Genomic DNA, 23586 nt, shown 5'->3' with positions numbered 1-23586 from the left:
AAATTCCCAGTAAAGGTTTGTTGAAATGAATCCAGACTCCGGAGGGTAAAGGAGAAGCGCCTATGCCTAGCAGGAAAGGCCTTTTGCGACCTTTGGTAAGGCCTGTGGTGTGGCTGGGCCCTGTCCCCAGCTGTCGACTGGCAGGAGAATGTGGCGAGGCGGAAGACTCTTGTAAGAGTCTCTGAACTCCCTTTACTTATTTCTTTTTGACTTTTATAGAAGAATCTGCAAGTTTTCCAACAGCCTTGGGCCCCGCCTTAAGGGGCGGTGAAAAGGGGTGGGGTTGTGGTAGTTGGGAGGGATGCCCAGTCTCGTGGCAATTCTGGACTCGCTTTTTTTAAAGTTTCGCAAATTCCAGCACTAAGCTGGGGGCCGAGGGTGGAGAGGGTTTCCTGATGCGCACATTTTGCGTTCCAGGGAAAGCTCCCAGGATTCGGAGCTTTGCCTAATTTATCCTTCTCACATGTCCCACCACTAGGAAGCTACCGAGTGCACCCGGCCTCCACACCCAGCCGGCCAGCGTGGAGAACCCGCTGTTCAGCCCGCGCTTCCTTCTTCAACCCTCTGGGCAAACCTGGGACTAGCGTGTGGGGGAGCTCCCAGCCCGCGGTACCAGGCGGAGTAGGGGGACGGTTGGACTACAACTCCCAGGCTACCCCGGGAGCAAGGCGGGGGAGGGGGCGAGCGGGAGGGGCCTGGGGTGGGGCGGGGAGGGGGTCAGGGAAATCCCGCCCCGCTGCGCAGCAGCAACGACACAAAGCCTGACTTTACAACCTCAGAGAAAGTGGAAGTAAGAAGGCTTAGGTGGGCAGGCAGGACGAGAGGAAGACCGAGAGGAGGGAAAGCCGCGTAGGTGGGAGTACAGCGTAGCGAGGGTCGAGGGGGAACCCTCGTCCGTGGAGATGAGGAGGGTGGGCTTTCAGAACTAGTCCCCCCTCTCGCCCTGCCCCGCCCCTCCCGCGCTGGGGTCCCCACGGTGCCCTGCCTCGGAGCCCCGCTCCACCACGCCCGGAAGGGGGAGCCTGGCCGTCGGCTGGCTCGGGGCGGGCCGGTTGGCTGTACCGAGGCTCCCTAGCCCCAGTGCGGGACGAGAGCGCGGGGCGGCGCGGCAGCCACGGACCGAGGAGGGGCTGCGAGCTGAACAGCGCGGCGCGGCACGCGCGGCGCGGCGGACGAGTTAGGGCTGGGGCGAGGGAGGCTGTGGCTCCCGACAGAGACAGGGGAGTAGTGTCGGGCTGAGGCGAGGTGAGGCGCGGGGTGCCTCGGGAGGGTTCCTCGTGCCCCGAGGGGGGCGGCCGCGGAGTCCAGCGGGGAGGCGGACGGTGGTGCCGCGTCGGGGAAGAGTGCATCCCGCGGGGTGCCGAGCCCGGCGCTGGCGGAGAGACGGGGGCGCCCCCCTCCCCACAGGAGGAGCCTCGCGCTCCTCCGCCATCCTTCCCCCGCGCGGCGGGCTCGCCTTCTCAGTGGGTGCTGCGGGAGCTGCCGGCCCGCGGTGCCGGGGCCAGATAAGGGCGATCCGCGGGGCTGCCGCCCCCGGGTCAGGCAGGCCGGGGGCGGGCCGCGAGTGAGGCGGGGCGGCGGCGAGGCTGCGGACGGCTGGGGGGCGGGGGAGCGAGGAGAGCCGAAGAGAGCAGGCGGCGAGCGGGTGGCCCGGCAGCCCGCCTCGCTGCTCCGCTTGGCGCGGCCGGCCCACGCCGCAGTGTGTTTTGTGGACGGCGCCTTCCCAGACAGCCCAGTAGAGCCCAGCTCAGCGCCCGGCGGCCTTCGACGCGATGTTCCGCCGGAGCTTGAATCGTTTTGTAAGTATACTCGCTGCGGCTCCGCGCGTGCCGGTTTGTTTGCTCGCCAGCCCCTTCGCCGGGTCCCTCACAACAATTTTCTCAGGGGGCAATTACATCTCTGGGAGACACCACCACCCCTCTTCTTTTCACCGAAACACGGTGCCCAGGCGGCCGGGGAGGGGTGGCAGGTAGGGCTCTCGGGGTATCCCACCCTCGCCCCCAGGACAATTCGACTAGGGCTTCCCGGAGCTGTTACAAACTCTGCCTGAAACTGGGGGCCGCCCTCGGGCTGGATGGTGGGGGACTCGTGGGGAGACCGACCTGGGGACCCCTCAGTTTGCCAATTGGTCGAAGATGGCGTTTTATTCTCAGGGAGGTTGCCTTCTTTTGTTTCCTCTGCCACGAGCACATGGAGGTAAACCTAGACCTGTCACCGTGGCCCAAAATAAGAGCTGGGGGCTGAGGGAGCCGGAGGCTAGGGCAAGACTCAGCCTTGCCTAGGGCTCAGCCAGCGGGCGGCTGCTGACCGGAGGCCGGGCAAACTTTGGAGACCCGGCCTACAAAGCTCACCTTTAGGGTGTTTGAAAGGCGAGCGTGATTGTCAGGGTGGGCTGGGTGGATGTGCAGCCGCGAGGAGGCTGCGCCGCCACTGCCCGTGCTGCCGATCGCTGGTCTGAAGCTTCGCGGAGGACTGAGCACTCCAGACCTTGAACCCATCGGAGAAGGCGGGCTGCGACTGGACTCCTCCGTCCACGTTTACCCCCTTCAAAATCCCCAGAAAGGGGAATTTCATTTTCAAGGGAGTTTGCCATAGGGAAAATCGCTTTCTGGCTACTGACTTTTTTGAGTAACCTGTTTACTCCTAGAGGGTACATTAAGAATGGAGCAAAACAGGACCATTTACGTTCTGTGCTGCTATTTGTAGCAACTTCCTTAATTGCAAGAGGAGGTGGCGGGAATAGGATTTTATTTCTGCCAATGATGTGAAAGAAATGGTTCATCTGCAAATTTTGATTTTTCTGTAGTTAGGAAAAAGGGTTGAATGCTGAGTTCCTCTACCTGCCTTAAAATACATCTTTTGAGAACACGTCGATTTGGTTTTATTCATGCAATTATTCCTAATCAAAGCGTTGCTAACATTTTTCATACATCGGGTAAATTTGCTCTCATTTTTCCTTCATTTGAAACTTTCACAAATGTACACAGGTTAAAAGTAATACTTGTACATCCCTTTTTAGAATATTATTATCACAATAGTGCTATGTTAATGGTTTTCTAAATGTTGACCTCTCCCAGAAACATGCAGTATGAAATTGGAACAGATTTATTACCTGTGGCATAGAGCAATAGAGGTTGTACATATCAATCATCTTGAAATCCGTAGGTGACGGCTTGTACTAATAGCTTTGCTGAAGCAAGTGACTAAAATTGGTTTCTCACATTTAGCCTGAGATTGCAAACGGGTATTGTTCTTAATAGCTCTGTTTCACATAGATTCTTGTGATCTTGGAGTGTTGTTTGGGGGTGACAAAAAGGGAAAGGTGGCAGTGAAAGCTAATTGTAGTATTTAGGAAAAGGGTAATCTTTTCACATGGCACTCTTATGGTGGAAAACAACTAGGCTCTGAATCATAATAAAATCATTAAACTTAAGTTGTTGAAATCCCCCCCCCCTTTTTTCTTAAGGATTTGAACATTTGAAACTGAACAGCTCAAGTACTGGTCTAAAAGCTCATTTGCTTCCCTTTTGCGAAGAGTGATCTGCATCGTATCAGAGTATAGTAATTAAGCAGTGCTGGCCCAGGAAGCCAGGGCATGCAGTAGAATTTGCAGCAGTTGTTGAGGTGCCAGCCTGCAGGTTTGAGGCTAGTACTTTGCATCCCCAACCAAGATCTCAGCAGAGAATCACTTTTGCTAATACTGAAATGAGCTTTGACCTCACTGTTGCAGCTGGAATGTTCAGCTGTTCACATTTTCCTGTGCAGCCATGACTGTGGTAAGTATCGGGAATTTGTACCTGTGCAGTAAGCTGAAAGGTTCTTAGGAGTTGTGTCAGAGCCCTAGGCCCAGGGCAAGGAATTAATCTGCATACCGTTGGACTGAATGTGAAAAATACTATCAAATACTCATTGTTAAAAAACGGCTTCAAAATTTGGGGGCGGGTGGCAATTTTTCCGTCTCTTAGATCAGTAAACCATATGCTGTTCTCATCTTTTGCCTGACAAATTCTTTGAGGGGTACTTCCATTTAAATTACTAGAAGACTAGAATTAAAGATTTGGTTGGAACTTTGAGACTTTCACAGCAGTATAGATGTAGTCAAGGTTGTGAATTGTCTTATGATTGTTTTAATATTTTAGAAATGGAGCTATGAATTCCTTTCAAAATCAGTTGTGGTTTTTAGTGTACCTGTACGTGTCTGAAATTGGTTTTGATTGTGAAATAAATTACAGTGGTGTTGATTGTAGTTGTTGGTTGTTGAAGACTAGACTACATATTAGAAAAGTGCTTTCTTTATATTTTAAACCTGAAGTGGAAGAATCCCTTAGGATTCTTACAAGCATCATCTTCTATAGCTTAGTTGTGTTTGCTGAATCATTTTTGAAATGCCGTTTATTTTTCAAGTTTTCCAATTTCAAGCTAAAAGAAAATAGTGATTCATTGTATTTTTAAAATACATGGTCTTGACGTCTTTGCCATTAATAACTGTGTTCCTTTCTTTCTGATGGATTATGACTTTCCTTTTGACAGTTTTGAGGTGGAAAGAAATTGGTGGATTTGGTGTATAGCATTTTAGGGTTGAGGCATGTAGAGGATGTCCTAAAGGATTTAAGAGTTAGATGTTTCTGAGTGCAATAAAAGCACCACCTGTTCTCAGTCAACATCTCCATAAATACAGTAAATAAATAATAATAGTTCTGTCTGTACAACTTATTTTCTTCAAAGGCATATTTAATCAGAAGTCTGGACTAGTTGAGATTTAAGGGTCGTGGACTTTTATGTTATCCTGTTTTGCTTTATTCTTAATGCAATTCCTAGTGATTATAGTAACATGTTCTCTTGGTCTTAAAGATTTTTTGAAAGTCTGAAAACAATTCCCCCCTGTTTTTGGCTTATTAAATTATTTTATACTAAAGATTCAAAATAAGAGATTTCTTGATAAAGTAGATTGGGGGCTTGGCCAAGAGGATGCTGTCAGTTTAGCTTGTCAGAGAGTGATAGTTAACAGGTATGCATTTCTAGACCTTTGATACATGAAAGCTTAATTATGAGTATGAAATACTGGAGTACATTTAAATCTCTGATTCTAGAAATCCTTAAACTGCTTTGGTTTCATAAAGCATGTAGCATATAGTCATAATATCACACAGAAAATGCCCAGGACTGGAAAGAAAATAGACTGCATAAGGAAGAATGGAAATTTAAAATGACTAAAAAGTACAAAATAAGAATTAATGAAATAGGTAACTAATTTATTGCTTTGAGTCCAAGGCAAAGCTAGGCTAATGAAACAATATATGGAGACAATTTAAAAAATAGTTCAGGTAATTGCTTTCCCCCCTTCCCCCCCAGGAGCAAGAAGGTTTTTAGTTTCCCCTTTAAATTATCAGAATAATTAAACATTTTTTTTTGTTTGTTTCACTTTAATAACTCTGGCCTGACATTGAAGAGCGGGAAAATACTGATTTTATTTTACTGTGTTTGGAAATATATCTGTATGTATGTATTGCAATATTTTTACATTTGCACAACTATAACAAATGGTCTGTGTATCTTGACTCCCACATGGCTGTTCATCGAGGTCTAGGTTTAGCAGTTGAACTTGACCATACTTAAAAGCAACTTTTTTTTTTTTTTAATCATATTGTGTTATAATTGCCTTTTAACTTGTATGGTTCCCTAGACTAGTCTTTCACAACATGGAGAGAATTGGCACTGATGCCCTAGGACATGCATTGTTAGTAATAAATTAACATTTTTCTGCATAGCTGGAGTTAAGGAACCCTAATTGAGAAAGGCTATCCTAGACAGGGACAGTTCACAGTGTGTTCTTACCTCCTAGCACAGTGCCTGGCCCCTAGTAGGTGTTCAGTAAAATATTTTTTGAAAGAACAACTTTTGTATGTATCCCATAAATGATAACCTTAACTTATAGATACTGATTATTGTAAACCTGCCCTTATGCAGAATGAGTTCTTGTTAATTGGGGTATACCATATACATTACTAGTATTCTAAGAATTAGAATAAATACACCTAATGCCGAAAGCTATACTGACCATAGTATAATCTTTCTTTTTTTCCCTTTTTTTGAGATTATGGGAATTGGATCATGCTGAGAAGTCCCAGGATCTGCCATCTGCATTATCCTCTTGGTTTTTGTTTGTTTGTTTGTTTGTTTTTTGGAGACAGAGTCTTACTCTTGTCACCCAGGCTGGAGTGCAATGGCACGATCTCGGCTCACTGCAACCTCCACCTTCCGGGTTCAAGCGATTCTCCTGCCTCAGCCCCCCTAGTAGCTGGGATTACAGGCACCTGCCACCACGCCTGGCTAATTTTTTGTATTTTTTAGTAGAAATAGGGTTTCACCATGTTGGCCAGGCTAGTCTCGAACGCTTGACCTCAGGTGATTTCCCCACCTCGGCCTCCCAAAGTGCTGGGATTACAGGCATGAGCCAGCGCGCTCGGCCTCTTTCTTAGATGATTAAGGCATTGTATGGTTTTGCAGAGCAATTATTTCATTCAGCAAATATTCACCAAGCACTTACTATGTGCTGGGCACTGTAGTCAATCCTGGGGGCATAGATGAGCAAGACAGACAAGGTTCCTGTCTTCTTGAGCTGTAATGATCATTACATACACAACTACAGATATAGAGGGCATGGTAACTGCATTGCATTGAATACATTTGTGACATACCATGAAATTTCATCTTTATGAATAAGTTACTATTACATACTTGTCATTTTTCTACCAAAAATAGATTGTACAATATCAATTATTTTCTGGTTGTTTGGTTGTCAGATAAAAAGGAGTTTATTGCATTTGTCTCCTTTCATCTGGCCTATGCATGGCAAACTGCTGTTTTGCAAGTAGATGCTAGGCCGACCCTGCACAAGGTAGGAAACTTACTTAGAAATGAACCACTATAACTTGAAATAAATCTTCACACAAATGACAGCAGCTTTTGTCTTTTTTCCTGATCTACCTTTTACTGACTAAGCAACCTAAAACTCTGTGTCCTGAATACTTTCTCTAAGTGTTTACTGTTTGTTCCTTTTGTTTATGCTTATTGCTAATAATTCAGCCATTTAGCGTGTAATATTGAGTGCCTATATACCAGGTAGTTTCCAGTGTTCCTAATTAACTTTTAGCTGAATTGAGATTTGGGCAGGTGCAACTGTCCAAAAGAGCTTGTTTTCTCAAAAAAGCTGCCAGTTTACCACCTGCTGAGCAGTGGGTTCTAGGAGGTAAAGGATGGCCAGTGGCCCCTGAAAGAACCATAACTAATCTCGCTGTGTCTGCATGATGTGCAAAGAACTAGCCCACTGAGTGAAATCAAATACTGGTTTGTTGAGTGATGGAAAAAATCATCAAGGCTCACTGCTTGTCTAACATGGTTGATCAGTTCTCTCAAAGAGGGTGAATGCATGGGATACAAAAAAAATACTATTTTGTTCTTCAAGGTGGTGGAATTTCCTGTACATCTGTAGCGCTTTATACAGATGAACCATTTACATCTGGAACCCTCGAGGCTGGGAGACTTTTTCTGGTTAGGTGGAGGGAGGTTCTGGGCTTCCACAAGTGAATTAGGTGCTGGCTCTTGAGTTTATTTCCTTTCACTTAACATTTACCTTCTTGGCCTGGTATATGGGTAGATTAGTGGTGATCGTAAAACAAACATATTGGCACAACTGCAGCATATGTTAACACTGCTGCAGCTTAATGATGAATGAGTGCTCAGCACTGCAGATATGGGCACAGGATGCCCTGTGCCCGCACATTGGCAGACAGCCCCTCAATTACTGCAGTGGCTGGATGGATTGCTGGTTCGGCTGACTTCTTGATAATAGAAGATGTGATTTATAAATGATAATGGACCATGGATTTCCAGATTAAGAAGGTTAACCTGTATTTGTGAAGTAGAAATCATTGATTTCTTGCGCCATATTTATTTAATGGAATATGGGAGGATTGGTGAGGCCTACCCTGTTCAAGCAGATATCATCATTTGTTTTTTAGGTGTCTGTATTATATGTTGTCATAAAGTATTAATGTGGCAATGTTTTCCTAGTCCATTTCTCTTTACCATGGTATTCTTGGAAAAATCAGAAGTGTTCTTGAAAACGATCTTGCAGTTAGCACAGCATCAGGTAAACAGTAGATGTTCAATTAATACTTGTTTAATTGTTTTGAGCTGAATTGGTAACACAGTCTGAGTCAGTAATAACAGATGAAAAATCTGTTTCTCCATTTCAGACTGGGCTACAGATCTGAATTTCAGACTGGGCTACATTATGCATTTCAGACTGGGCTATAAAATTAGCCAGGAGTGGTAGCGCAGGCCTGTAATTTCAGCTACTTGGGAGGCTGAGGCAGGAGAATCACTTGAACCTGGGAGGCAGAGGTTGCAGTGAGCCTCGGCTCACTGTGCCTCTGCACTCCAGCCTGGGCAACAAGAGCAAAACTCCATCTCAATAATAATAATCATCATCATCCTGGATGCTTACTATAAATACAGATTCCTGGGTCTTGAACTTACTGAATCCAAGTCTTGGGTGATAGGCCCCAGGAAACTGTTTTTAACAAGCATTCCAAGTAGTTCTTAGGCTCACTAAAATTTGAGAACAGCCATATATAATATAGTAAACACTGAAATATTTATTTTCTGCGCACACTCTCTGTCACCTTTTTGAACTTCAGTTTCTGCATCGATAGAATGGGAATAATAATACCTATTTCACAAGACTGTTGAAAAAAATGTTTGGTAGACTATTCAACACGATACCAATTGTGTCAGGTCCTCAAAACTGGCCTAGGTTTGATGATTCACTGGCAGAACTCAGTACATATACACGCTTGGGGATGTGATTTATTATAGCAAAAGGATACAGAGCAAAGTCAGTAATGGGAAAAGGCTCACTGGGGCCAAGTCTGGAGGAAACCATGTGCAAGCTTCCAGTCCTCTTTCACTGAAATCACACAGGTCATGCTTAATTCCTCTAGCAAACGAGTTTTGACAGCTAGTATGAAATGTCTACTAGGGAAGCTTATTAGAGATTCAGTACCCAGGGTTTTTATTGGGAGCTGGTCACAGAGGCACCCTCCACCTGGTACACAGCAAAATTCCAGACCCCAAGGAGGAAAGCAGGTATTCAGTGTAAACCCTATTGTTTACACAGCTTAAGCAGAGTGAGCCACTCTTATCAGGGTGATGGGAACCCTCCCAAAATCCGAGTCCCCAGACACCAGCCAAAGACCAACCTTGCAAACAGGCCCTACTAAGAATAGCAGCGTCAGGCCTGCTATGTTAACTCTTTCCATCACGCAAATATTATGAAATACTGGCATTTTTTCAGTGAAAGGAAAGGACTTGTCCAAGATCATTAAGCTAATCAGCAGTGCAGCTGAGACAGACTCCAGCAATCACATCTTTTCATTGCTGCCCATACCCATGCTTCTAGATTATGGGTCATTCCTTTTCATACTGTCATTGAGAGCACTCACTATTTGTCACTTGAAGCAGAAGAGCAGCCTGCCGGTGGTAAATTGATGCACCCAGTGGGGGAGCCAGGAAGTATTGATGTTTCTGCCAGTTTAGCGTCAACACTTGCTGGTTTCCTCTCTGGAGCATCACCAAGTTCGTGGATTTTCGTTTTTCCTGACTTTTGGACTTTCGTTACTGCTCCCATTCATTTGCTTATAGTCCTAACACTCATTTGCATCATTGCTTCATCCCATTCTGTACCTTTTGGGTAACACAATTTCCAAACAGTGGGAATACTGTAGTATTTTGTCAAAGAAGACTATATAGGGGAAAAAAAACACTAAAAGAAAAAAACAATTTATGGCAATATTTAGAAATATTGGTTTATATCCTGGATTGTCTTTTTAGTTTTATAGTCATGGAAAACCCTAGAATATCTCTGGTTATTTGGAGTTTCAACTGCTTTTACTGTTATAAAGGAAAATTAACAAATCTTTTATGGTTGGCGCAAGGAATGAGGAAATCATAATGGATAGTGCAGTAATCCCACATATCGACAGGGAGTAGAAGCCAGGAGGGAATTGCCTCAAGTAACAGCTGGGTAGAGCAGATTATGTAAGCTACACCTGTTGTGTAAGCAGTGGGGACGTTCTTTAAACTTCACAATTAATGTATTTTGCAGTAGTATGGATTAAGGGATCTATAGTATAGTTGACAATTTACTCTGGCTTCTTTTCTGAAAACATTCATGTGAATTACAGCTTTCTTGAAACACTCATCCCCTATTTGGTGCTGTAGAGGTGTGTAAGGTATAGCCCTGCTCACCAGTAGCCTGCACTTTGGTAGAAGAGAGAGAAGACCAGCAAACAGGACCAACCTCTGCACAAGGCCAGTAGGTCACCAGTGCCATCCTTTTGAACGACATACATAGTAAGTGCAGTAGGCATTCAGAAGGAGGCACTGGCTCTCTGGCTTCATTTCTTGGGGAGAGCTTTATGGAGGAAGTAGCCTGTCAACTGGACTTTTGGGGACCCAAAGGGCTGAAGGTTCTGAGATTTTAGGGATGGGCAGTCTCATTACAGGAGGAGGCAATCACCTGAGCAATGGTGCGGGGTCATTGTTTGCACTTAAAGCATGGGAACCAGTCAATTTAGAGAGCATACATGCCAACCCCAAATGAGTTTGAGCTGTTATAAAAAAGTATAACAGGCGGGGCTCAGTGGCTCATGCCTGTAATCCCAGCACTTTGGGAGGCTAAGGCAGGTGAATCATTTGAGGTCAGGAGTTCAAAACCAGGCTGGCCAACATGGTGAAACCCTGTCTCTACTAAAAACAAAAATTAGCCAGGTGTGATGGAAAGCATCTGTAATCCCAGCTACTTGGGAGGCTGAGGCCGGAGAACTGCTTGAGCCAGGGAGACGGAGGTTGCAGTGAGCAGAGATGGCACCACTGCACTCCAGCCTGGGTAACAGAGCGAGACTCTGCCTCAAAAAAAAAACAAAACAAAACAAATAAAAAGTATAACAGATCACCATAGATTCAGTGGCTTATAAACAACAGAAATTTATTTCTCACAATCCTGGAACTTGGAAGTCCAAGATAGGATGCCAGCATGGTTGGCTACTGGTGAGGGGGCTTCACGTTGTAAACTGGTGACTTATTGTAACCTCACATGGCAGAAAAAGAGTGAAATGAGCTCTCTCGGGCACTAATCCCATTAATGAGGGCTCCACACTCATGGCCTAATCACCTGTCAGATGCCTCACCTCCTAGTACCGACACCTTGGAAGTTTGGATTTCCACATAAGAATTTTATGGGAACATAAAGATGCTGTCCATGATACAGCAGAAAGACCAAAACCTTGATCTTCAATGCCTTACATTTGCTGTAGTAATTTTGATTTTGAAAAAGGAGTTGCTAAAAACAGGTGTCAGGTGGCTTTAGATCTCCACAACAATAGCTATAGGAATCTTCCTATACATAGATGCTCTTTTCTGAAACCTATGACTCCAGCGAATTTATGTTATTAAAATATATATACATATATATATATATAGAGAGAGAGAGAGAGAGAGAGAGACAGTCTTGCTCTGTTGCCCAGGCTGGAGTGCAGTGGCACAATCTCGGCTCACTGCAACCTCCGCCTCCCGGGTTCAAGTGATTCTCCTGCCTCAGCCTCCTGAGTAGCTGAGACTACAGGCGTGTGCCACCACATCTGGCTAATTTTTGTATTTTTAGGAGAGATGGGGTTTCACCATGTTGGCCAGGCTGGTCTTGAACTCCTGACCTCAAGTGATCCACCTGACTCAGCCTCCCAAAGTACTGGGATTACTGGCTTGAGCTGCCATGCCCTGCTTGATTTGGTGCAGGGACAGTAAGGCAGAGACCAGGATGAAATATATATTCGGGGTAATATATCATGACACTACTTCATGTATTATTATAGGACTGCTTACTTAGTTACCCTGCTTAAATTATGGGTACATATTTCTGGGAACTTTGACTACACAGGGGAGACAGGATGGCAGTTCATTTTCTTGAGTACTAGTGGTCATTTATTTAAAAAGCTGGAGATCAGGCCTTTTTTCAGGAGTACATTCCTTACCAACACATTTATATTTCACTGCTATTAGATAAGAAAGCTTTTGATAGACTTTCAGATCTGACTGCATCATTTGGACTTACCAGAACATCAGTTGCATCTCATTCCCTCTGTATTAGTCTATTTTCATACTGCTATAAAGAACTGCCTGAGATTGGGTAATTTATAAAGGAAAGAGGTTTGATGGACTCACGGTTCCACATGGCTGGGGAGGCCTTAGGAAACTTCCAATCATGGCAGAAGGCAATTAGGAAGCAAGGCACCTTCTTCACAAGGTGGCAGGAAGGAGAAGTGCTGACTGAAGGGGGAAGAACCCCTTATGAAACCATCAGATCTCGTGAGACTCACTATCACGAGAACACCATGGAGAAAACTGCCCCCATGATTCAGTTGCCTCCACCTGGTCTCTCCCTTGACAGGTGGGTATTATGGGGATTATAATTCAAGATGAGATTTGGGTGGGGACACGTATCACCCTCATAACCAGTTCATCACAACACCATGCTCAGTCAATGCCACTTTTCTTTATCATCATGACTGCCACCCTCATCTAAGTCATTAGCATTTCTCCACTTTCATATTTGTTCCTCCTCCAGTTTTCCCCTGTTCAGTAAGTGGCACCATCCCTCACCTAGTAGCTCAAGCTAAAAACCTAGCAGTCTTAACTTAATACTAACCTTTCCCTTCATCACATTTGTCAGAGAATCCAATAGGTTCTATTTCTGAAAATGCTGTCACATCCCATCCACCTTTCTTCATTTCCACACCTACCACCATTCAAATTCAAGCTACTGCTGTCATTTACCTGGACCTTTGCAATCGATTATTTTATTTCTACTTTTGCCCTCTCCTATCCATCTTCTACACAGCTGCAGGGGGATCTTTTACAGACGCACACCAGGAGCATTTCATTGACTTTCCGCTGATTTCTGGTTAAATACTTTGCTGGTATTGCTCTCACTCTTTCACTTTTTTTCATTCACTTTAAAAAATTGAGATAATTCACATAACATAAAATTCACCACTTTAAAGTATACACTTAAGTGGATTTAAATTTACTATGCTGTGTAACTATCACAGCTATCTAATTCCAGCATATTTCCACTACCTCAAAAAGAAACCCCATCTGTTAGCTCTTAGTCCCAATCCTCTACCCTTCAGCCCTTGGCAACCACCAATCTACTTTCTTATCTCTGGACTGCCATTGGAATCATACAATATGTGTTACTTTGTGACTGAATTCTTTGGTTTAGCATAGTAATATTTTCAAGATTTGTTCATGTTGTAGCATGTATCAGTATCAGTACTTCATTCCTTTTTTTTGAGGTGGAGTCTCTCTGTCACCCGGGCTGGAGCGCAGTGGTATCATCTTGGCTCACTGCAACCTATGCCTCCCGGTTTCAAGCGATTCTCATGCCTCAGCCTCCAAAGTAACTTGGACTGCAGGCATGCACCACCACACTCAACTAATTTTTGTATTTTTAGTAGAGACAGGGTTTTGCTATGTTGGCTAGGCTGGTCTCAAACTGACCTCAGGTCATCCGCCCAGCTTGGCCTCCCAAAGTGCTGGGATTATAGGTGTGAGCCACCGTGCCCGGACTCATTCCTTTTGAAGGCAGAGTAATACTCTCTGTTTTATGGAGAGAGCACATTTTATTTATTTGTTCATAGCTGATGGACATTTGGGTTTGCACTTTTGTCCTTTATTATTTATTATTTTTTTTATTGAGACAGAGCCTCACTCTGTCGCCCAGGCTGGAGTGCAGTGGCGCCATCACAGCGCATTGCAGCCTCTGCCTCCCAGGTTCAAACAATTCTCCTGTCTCAGCCTCCTGAGTAGCTGGGACAACAGACGTGCACCACCTCACCTGGCTAGTTTTGTATTTTTAGTAGATACCGGGTTTCACCTTGTTGGCCAGGCTTGTCTTGAACTCTTGGCCTTAGGTGATCCACCCATCTTGGCCTCCCAAAGTGCTGGAATTACAGGTGTGAGCCACTGTGCCTGGCAAATTTTTTTGTTTTTTAAAATGAATATGTTTTTACTTGAGTATATATTAGTGGAATTGCTGGGTCATATGGTAATTGTATGTTTAAACTTTTCAGGAACTACCAAACTGCTTTCTTCAGTTCTTCCTCACTTAAGTAGTTTGTGTGTGTGTGTGTGTGTATGTGTGTGTGTGTGTGTGTGTGTGTGTGTAGTGCTGCAATCTCTGCTCACTGCAACCTCTGCCTCCTGGGTTCAAGCCATTCTCCTCTCTCAGCCTCCCAAGTAGCTTGGATTACAGGTGCCTGCCACCACGCAGCTAATTTTTGTGTATTTAGTAGAGATGGGATTTTGCTGGGATTATAGGTGTGAGCCACTGCGCCCACCTGTTTATGTGTTTTTTTGAGACGTAGTCTTGCTCAGTCGCCCCGGCTGGAGTGCAGTGGTGTGATCTCAGCTCACTGCCTTGTCTGCCTCCCGGATTCAGGCGATTCTCATGCCTCAGCCCCCTGAGCAGCTGGAATTACAGGCACATGCCACCACGCCTGGCTAATTTTAAAAATATTTTTTAGTAGAGACAGGGTTTCGCCATGTTGGCCAGGCTGGTCTTTGAACTCCCAACCTCAGGTGATCCACCCTCCTCTGCCTCCCAAAGTGCTGGAATTACAGGCATGAGCCACAGCACCCGGCCAATAACTAGTATTTTTAATTGTAAAGGAAACACATAAAACTTACCATCTTTTTTTAAAGCATAGAGTAGTGCAAATTGTATTCACGTTGTATGCAACAGATCTCTAGAACTTTTTCATCTTGCAAAACTAAAATTCCATAGCCATTAAACAACAGCTCCCCCACTTCATGCAGTATTTGTCTTTTTGTGACTGGCTTATTTCACTTAGCATAATGTCCTCCAGGATTCTCCATGTCGTAGCATGTGAGAGGATTTTCTTCCCTTGTTTTGAGATGGGGTTTCACTCTGTCGCCCAGGCTGGAGTGAAGTGGTGTGGTCTTGGCTCACTGCAACCTCTGTCCCCCACCCCACCCCCGGGTTCAAGCAATTCTCCTGCCTTAGCCTCCCCAGTAGCTGGGATTATAGTTGCCCACCACCATGCCCAGCTAATTTTTATATTTTTAGTAGAGATGAGGTTTCGCCATGTTGGCCAGGCTAGTGTGGAACTTCTGACTTCAGGTGATCCACCCGCCTCGGCCTCCCAAAGTGGTGGGATTACAGGCTTAAGCCACCGTGCTTGGCCTGATTTTCTTCCTTTTAAAGGCTGGATTATATTTCATTGTGTGTATATATATTTTGTTTATCCATTCTTCTGTAGATAGTCATTTGGATTGCTTCCACCTCTTAGCTATTGGGAATAATGCTGCTATGAACAGCAGTGTGCAAATATCTCTCTTTGAGATTATGCTTTCAGTTCTTTGGATATATACCCAGAAATGAGACTGCTGTGTCATATGGTAATTTTGTTTAATTTTTTGAGGAACTTCTGTACTGTTTTCAACAGTGGCTACATCATTTTACATTCCCATTAAGGGTTCTAGTTTCTCCACATACTCACCAACAATTGCTATATTTTTTATAGTAACAGTCTTTTTTTTTTTTTTTTTTTTTTTTTTTTGAGGCAGAGCCTTTCTTTGTTGCCCAGGCTGAAGTGCAGTGGTGCGATCTCTGCTCACTGCAACCTCTGCTTCCCAGGTTCAAGCGATTCTACTGCCTCAGCCTCCCGAATAGCTGGGATTATAGGCGTGTACCACCATGCCTGGCTAATTTTTGTCTTTTTGGTAGAGACTAGGTTTCACCATGTTGGCCAGGCTGGTCTCGAACTCCTGACCTTATGTGATCCCTCTGCCTTGGCCTCCCATGTGCTGGGATTACAAATGGGAGCCACTGCGCCCGACTTATAGTAGCTGTCTTAATGGATGTGAGGTTACATCTTATTGTGATTTTGATTTGCATTTCTCGGATGATTAGTGATGTTTAGCATCATTTCCTATGTTTTTTGGCCATTTGTACGTCACCTTTCTAGAAATGTCTACTTAAGTCCTTTACCCATTTTGGTGGCGAGGGTGTTATTTCCTTTTTTGTTGTTGCTCAGTTGTAAGAGTTATTTACATATTATGGATAATATCTCCTTATGAAATATATGATTTGCAAATATTTTCCCACATTACATAGGTTGCCTTTTCATTGTGATGATTACTTTGACGAACAGAAGTATTAAAGTTTGATGTAGTCTCATTTGTCTGTTTATGCTTTCGTTGCCTGTGCTTTTAATGTCATATCTGTGAAATCATTGTCAAATTCAAATGTCATGAGTGTTTTCCCCTCTGTTTTCTTCTAGGAGTTGCATATTTTTAAGTTTAGTTGATAGCTTATAAGTCTTACATGTAGATCTTCAATCGACTTTGAGTTACTTTTTGTATGTAGTATAAGATAAGGGTCCAACTTCATTCTTGTGCATGTTGATGTCCAGTTTTCCTAGCACCATTTATTTGAAGACTCTCTCAGCATCATAGGGCAGGATAAGAAAAAAAGAAAAGACTCTCTTTTTCCCCACTGAGTGGTTTTGGCACCCTTGTTAAAGATCATTTGACCATGTGCATGAGAGTTTACTTCTGGGATATTTATTTTATTCTGTTTGTGTGTCTGTCTTTATGCCAGTGCCACGTGGTTTTGATTACTTTGATTGCATATTGTTTTGTAATATGTTTTGAAATCAGGAGTTGCGAGACCCCCAACTTCTCTCTTTTTCAAGATTGTTTTGGCTATTTGGGGTGCCTTAAAATTCCATATGGATTTTATGATGGATATTTATTTTTTTATTTCTGCAAAAAACCTTCTTCATTTTTTGTGTTCCATCTGCCACAGGACCGTTGTATAATATACTGTATATTCCTGGTGCACTTCTCTCCTGTAGTCAATTGTCTCAACTCTTACTCATTTCTCAGAGCTCAGCTTAATCATCACTTCCCTAAGGAAGCTGTCCCTGATCCTTCCCTCAGACAATGCCAGGTTCACATGTGACTATGAACCTGTCCTTCATATTCTTTTTGTAGTTGACTTTACATTTGCATACTGTATTTGGTAACTTACTTAGTATCTAGATTTCCTCTATATAGTATGCTTCATGAAGGTAAGACCTGTGACTATTTTTGCTCATTGCTATATCCCTAATGCTTCACTGCCTGACATAATGTGTGTTCATTAAATGTTTGCTGACTAAATGAAATACGATTTCTATTTGCATTTCTAATCTTATTTCCCATTTATAATTATATGCTTGTAGTGCTTGACTGAGAGATCAAAGACTAAGTGGTGTCCAGTCTTTTTTTTTTTTTTTTTTTTAAGACAGAGTCTTGCTCTGTCACCCAGGCTGGAATGCAGTGGCGTGATCTCGGCTCACTGCAACCTCTGCCTCCTGGGTTCAAGCGATGCTCTTGCTTCAGCCTCCTGAGTAGCTGGGATTACAGATGTGTGCTACCACGCACAGCTAATTTTTGTATTTTTAGTAGAGACAGGGTGTCACCATGTTGGCCAGGGTAGTCTCGAACTCCTGACCTGTGGTAATCTGTCCACCTTGGCATCCCAAAATGCTGAGATTACAGGCGTGAGCCACCGCGCTGGCCACATGTTGTGTTTTATAATATGTACATCATGCCTTTTTAAATTATGATTTTAGTTATTTAATATTTGGTGATGTAGTTAATGAATTAGCTTTATAAGCTTCCCTATGGTTTCATACACATTTATAACGTTGATTTTCTTCAGCAATTTGCTATTATATTTTCAAAGTACTTAATGTACTTGTAAAATATATACAACTATTATATATCAATTAAAAAATACTCCAGTATAAATACCAAATGAAGTGTTTATTAATCAAATCTTTTTTTTTCTTTTTCTTTCTTTTTTTTTTTTTCTTTTTGAGGTAGAGTCTTGCTCTGTCACCCAGGCTGGAGTGGAATAGCTCACTGTAACCTCTGCCTCCCAGGTTCAAATAATTCTTGTCCCTCAGTCTCCCGAGTAGCTAGGATTACCGATGTGTACCACCATGCCTGGCTAGATTTTGCATTTTTAGTAGAGATGGGGTTTAACTGTGTTGACCAGGCTGGTCTGAAACTCCTGGCCTCATTTGATCCTACTGCCTCGGCCTCCCAAAGTGCTGAGATTACAGGTGTGAACCACTACGTCCGTGTAATTTTTAAGTCCTTTTGATAACTTTTTGTCTATGTGTTTTTCAAATTCTTGTTTCAAAATTTGTTTTTAAACAGCTTTATTGAGGTGCTAGTACTTTTAATGTCATTATTTTTGTGAGTTTATTGCAACTTTAAGGGGTACAAGATATTCAGCAATGATAGTAGTGTCTTATTTAAGTCCTTATTGCACAAAGATGGAGCTAATCTCATCATTTTATGTGGGTCAAAATTTGAAATTTTTAAAAATCTTTTTTAAAATTTTACTTTCAATGTAGGCATTTGTGTTTTGTTAGGATATCTGTGTGCAGAAATAATTAAGTCAGAGCCTTGAATTGCTGATCCATGATTTCATTGATATGTTGCAGGTTTATGGAATTGTTACAGTTTTAAGTTGTTTTTCTTTGCCTTTTAATCATAATAATAACAGCAAAACCTAGAGTGGTAAGTTCCAGGAACTGTTTTAAGTGCTGTATAAGCGTTAGTTTATTATACACATTTGGTTATTAGGATTCTCCAGAGAAACAGAACCAATAGGATATATACAGGAAGTGATTTATCGTAAGGAATTGGCTCATGGGTTTATGTAGCTTGACAAGACCCAAGATCTGCAGTCCACAAGTTGGAGACCCAAGGAGAACTGATGGCGTAAATTCCAATCTGAAGAGTGGAGTAGGTTCAAGACTGAGGAAGAGCCACTATTTATCTCTGAAGGCAGGAAAATGCAGGAGGAGTTATTCCTTAGTCAACGGAAGGGGAAGAGCCACCTTTCTGTTCTACTCAGTCCTTACACTGATTTGATGAGGCCCACCCACATTATGGAGGGCAGTCTGCTTTACTCAGTATTCTGATTCAAATGTTAATCTCATCCAGAAACACCTTGGCAGACACATCTAGAATAATGCTTGGCCAAATACCTGAGCATGCTGTGGCCTAGTCAAATTGACACATAAAATTAACTGTCACATTTATGTCCTAGGATCATGTGAAAATGAATGAACAAATCTAAAGTGTCTATAGGCCAGGAATGGCAGACTCTACTATAAATAATTGTAGTTTGCTAGACTCCCCATCTGTGAAATAAAGGGCTTGGGCTGCTAGTTGGTCTGTAAGGCTCAGTGAATCCTAGAACTACTAAAGAACCTTAGAGACCATTGAGTAGTCCAACATCTTCATTATAGCTGGGAAAATGGACTGAGATAGGGTAAGTGGCTTTTCCAAGATTATTCAGTGAATTGAGAATTCAGAAATATGGAATTCCAGACTCAGTTCTATTGCCCTTGTCCTCAGTTTCCTCATCTGTGAACTGGGCTCCTGGGATGATTTATATCTAAGTTCTCTCCCAGCTTTATAATTCTGTACTATGTGTTTAGGCTTAGAGTCTAGGAATGAGCGAATCTTTTGACTGTTTTCTGTTGGGTTTTTATCTGTTTTACTCTTTGGGTCTCCATCTCTTGATTGCACATTTGACAGTACTCTACCCCAAATTTCAGTTTCCCCTTTAATAGTAATGAGTTTGAACTGAATTTTATATACTTTGGATGGGAACAATGACAAATTTTAGGAAGTACTGGTTCATTCGCATCTGTGTGAAGAGACCACCAAACAGGCTTTGTGTGAGCAACAAGGCTGTTTATTTCACCTGGGTGCAGGCGGGCTGAGTCCAAAAAGAGAGTCAGTGAAGGGAGATGGGGTGGGGCTGTTTTATAGGATTTGGGTAGGTAAAGGAAAATTACAGTCAAAGGGGGTTCTCTGGTGGGCAGGGGTGGGGGACACAAGGTGCTCAGTCGGGGAGCTTTTGAGCCAGGATGAACCAGGAGAAGGAATTTCACAAGGTAATGTCATCAGTTAAGGCAGGAACAGGCCATTTAAATTTCACTTCTTTTGTGATTCTTCAGTTACTTCAGGCCATCTGGATATATACGTGCAGGTCACAGGGGATATAATGGCTTAGCTTGGGCTCAGAGGCCTGACACTGTTTATGGGTTTTTAATAGTGGGTATACTGTTTAGTTTTACACTGATATGAATGATTGAGGATCTAATGTAGACCCATGCCTTGGTTAGTACTATGCTCTAGAATTAATTAAACTCAAATCTAATTATATTAATCTTTTAGCTAATAGCACTAATGGAGGAGAGGATTTTTGTTGATGCTGGAATATTATGGGCAAGCTTCCTGGGAATCAACACTGCATTTGCCAGTGGTCACCTACCATTATTTTTCAAAAACGCTCTTACTCATCTCTACTTATAAATACAATTAATTAGTTGCAGAATGTTGGATAGAGTGGCAGCCCTTGGACAGGCTGAGTGACAGCTGCTACAAGATAGTAGGAGGCAATAAGTAGACAATTCATGTATATATACTTGAGAACAAGTAGTAATTTGGTGGAGCTGAATTGGGTGCCATGTTTATTACAGCCAGTGATTCAACCTAAGGCTGAGAGCCCTAGCAAGGGAGCAGTTTCAGAAAATTGAATCTGTAAATAAAGTCTATTTTAAAAGTCATAATCATTTCTTAGGTTAGACCCCAGACCTCGATGAAAAGTATCAGGAGGACATATATCCCTGTTTTGAAATTTCAGGCAGTGCAATTAAAATAATCCTGTAAAAATTCAGACATATTACTTATTAAAGATACTAATGAAGGCAGTGCTATCAAAATCATATGTAATCAAATCAGAAGACTTCTTAATGTATTTATAGAATCCATGTTTGAAATTGACAATTTTAAGTAGTCATGAAATTCAATGTGCATTAACAAGTATCTGTTTATTTCCTAATATGTACCTCACATTGTGGAAGTTTTTTGAGGTATGGGGATGGGAACTTCTTTGTTATAGTGCCTTTACTAGTGAGCAGCATAGCCTTGGAAAAAAATCACTTCCTTTTAAAAGAAACTGTCATTTAAAAATGTAATATTCAGTGCAAATAGAATAGATATAAAATATGTGCATAATAATAAAATAAACCCCTGCATGCCCACTAGCCAACTTGAGAATTATAACATTAGCAATACAATTCTACCTATATACTACTTCCTTATCTCATCTCCTTGCCTTCCCACCACCCTGTAACCATTAGCCTTATTTTTGTAATAATCATTCTATTTTAAAGTATAGTTTTAACATGTGTGTATACAGACTTAGATATTTAGCTTTCTTATTTTGAGAAATAAAATGGTTTACATATTGTTTTTTACTCAATATTATATTGCTAACATTTTTTGTTTGTTTGTTTTTGAGACAGTCTTACTCTGTCTCTCAGGCTGGAGTGCAGTGGTGAGTGGTGCGATCTTGGCTCACTGCAACCTCTGCCTCCTGGGTTCAAGCGATTCGCCAGCCTCAGCCTCCCAAGTAGCTCAGACTACAGGCATGTGCCACCATGCTTGGCTAATTTTTGTATTTTAGTAGAGACGGGGTCTTGCCGTGGTCAGGCTGGTCTTGAACTCTTGGCCTCAAGTGATCTGCCCTCCCTTGGCCTCCCAAAGTGCTGAGATTATTACAGGTGTGAACCACCGTGCCTGGCCCGCTAAGATTCTTTTTAAGGTTTTATGTAGGCATAATTCATTCATTGTCACTGCTGAATAATATTTCACTTTGGGAGTTTACTAGAATTCATCCATTCTCCTGTCGATGGGCCTTTGGGTTGTTCGCAGGATTTTTTATTTTCCTGGTATGATCAGTGCTGCTAAGAACAATGTGTATCTTTTGTTGTGTGTGTATTTATTAAAGGGTCTTTCTCTTGTGGGGTGTGTGTGTGTGTAGGATATGCATATACATAGAAACACAAAACTGTATATATAGGAAGTCTTACATATGTAATCATAGGTCTTGGAATGTGCAACTTTACAAAAGGAGGTAAAATTGTTACCCAGAGTAGTTGTACCAATGGGCATTCTCACTAGAATTGTATGAGTTTCCATTGATTCATATTTTCTTAACGCTTGCTATTGTTTGAGTTCTTTCTTTTTGCCAATCTATTGGGTGTGAAATTTTATTTCACAATGATCTTAATTTGCATTTCTCTGATTACTAATGAAGTTAAACATTTTTGCATATGTTTATGGGCCATTTATGTTTCTCTCCTTATATATTTATCTCCTTTGACTATTTTCTGTTGGGTCGTTTATCTTTCTCATATTGACTTTAAGAGTCCTTTTCATATTCAAAACACTAAAGCTTTGTGGTTATCTATGTTGCAGGTATCTTCTCTAAGACACTTTGCCTTCTCCTTTTACTATTTTTTTTTTTTGGTACCTTTTGATAGACAAGTTCTTAATTTTAATGTAGTTAAATTTTTCTGTCTTTTTCTTTATGGCTAGTGCTTGCTTTATGTATCTTGTTTAAGCAATTCTTCCCTGTGCCAATGTTGGGAAGCTAGTCTCCTGTTTCTTTTTTCTAAAACTTTTAACATTTTGCAAATTATTTTTTGAGCCTCACTTTTCAGGTCTTCAGAATGCAGGTATGGAACTAGATGTTCCCTAACAAGTGTTCTGTTCTCTTACTCTTTGACACTGTGAGCTGAAGCAGATTTCAGATATGTGACTGTGTTTTCACAGTATGCAGTGTTCTTTTTTATTTATTTATTTATTTATTATTATTATTATTATTTTTATTTTTTGAGACGGAGTCTTGCTCTGTTGCCAGGCTGGAGTGCAGTGGCGCGATCTCTGCTCACTGCAACCTCTGCCTCCTGGGTTCAAGCAATTCTCCTGCCTCAGCCTCCCGAGTAGCTGGGACTACAGGTGCCCACCACCACACCCAGCTGATTCTAGTTTCTTTTTTTCAAGAGTTTTTTTTTTTTTTTTAGTCGTGTATATGTAACATTAGGCAAAATTATTTAAAGTCAACAAATTTTTAGTCAAGGAATTCCATTTTGTGATTTCTTCCACTGTCCATCAAGGTCACTTTAGATCCTCTAAAGAGCTGGAGTCAAAAGATTTACCTTCAAGTTAGCCCTTTTTAATGAAACTGATGCTTATTTTAATCCAGTGGTCCTGTCAGCCCGTAATTCTTTTTTTTTTTTTTTTTTTGAGACAAAGTCTTGCTCTGTCACCCAGGCTGGAGTGCAGTGGCAGAATCTCGGCTCACTGTAACCTCTGCCTCCTGGGTTCAAGTGATTCTCCGGCCTCAGCCTCCTGAGTAGCTGGGATTACAGGCACCTGCCACCACGCCCGGCTAATTTTTTGTATTTTTAGTAGAGACGGGGTTTCACCATGTTAGCCAGGATGATCTTGATCTCCTGACCTTGTGATCTGCCCACCTTGGCCTCCCAAAGTGCTGGGATTACAGGCATCCCATAATTC

At 42.5% G+C, this 23586-nt stretch overlaps 1 protein-coding gene across 1 annotated transcript in view; it reads left to right on the top strand.

Annotated features, from left to right (window-relative positions):
* Positions 1-1630: 1630 nt before the first annotated feature.
* LOC126946749 (phospholipid-transporting ATPase IG) overlaps positions 1631-23586 on the top strand; it is a 159714-nt gene continuing 137758 nt past the window's right edge. Inside the window, exon 1 of the mRNA XM_050777417.1 lies at positions 1631-1799. Coding sequence (XP_050633374.1) covers positions 1773-1799 — 27 coding nt within the window. The 5' untranslated portion in view covers positions 1631-1772. The remainder of the gene's footprint in view (positions 1800-23586) is intronic.

This window comes from Macaca thibetana, chromosome X (genome assembly GCF_024542745.1).
Source record: "Macaca thibetana thibetana isolate TM-01 chromosome X, ASM2454274v1, whole genome shotgun sequence".
In the NCBI taxonomy this organism is placed as follows: domain Eukaryota; kingdom Metazoa; phylum Chordata; class Mammalia; order Primates; family Cercopithecidae; genus Macaca; species Macaca thibetana.
This window is presented reverse-complemented; position numbering and strand designations above follow the sequence as displayed.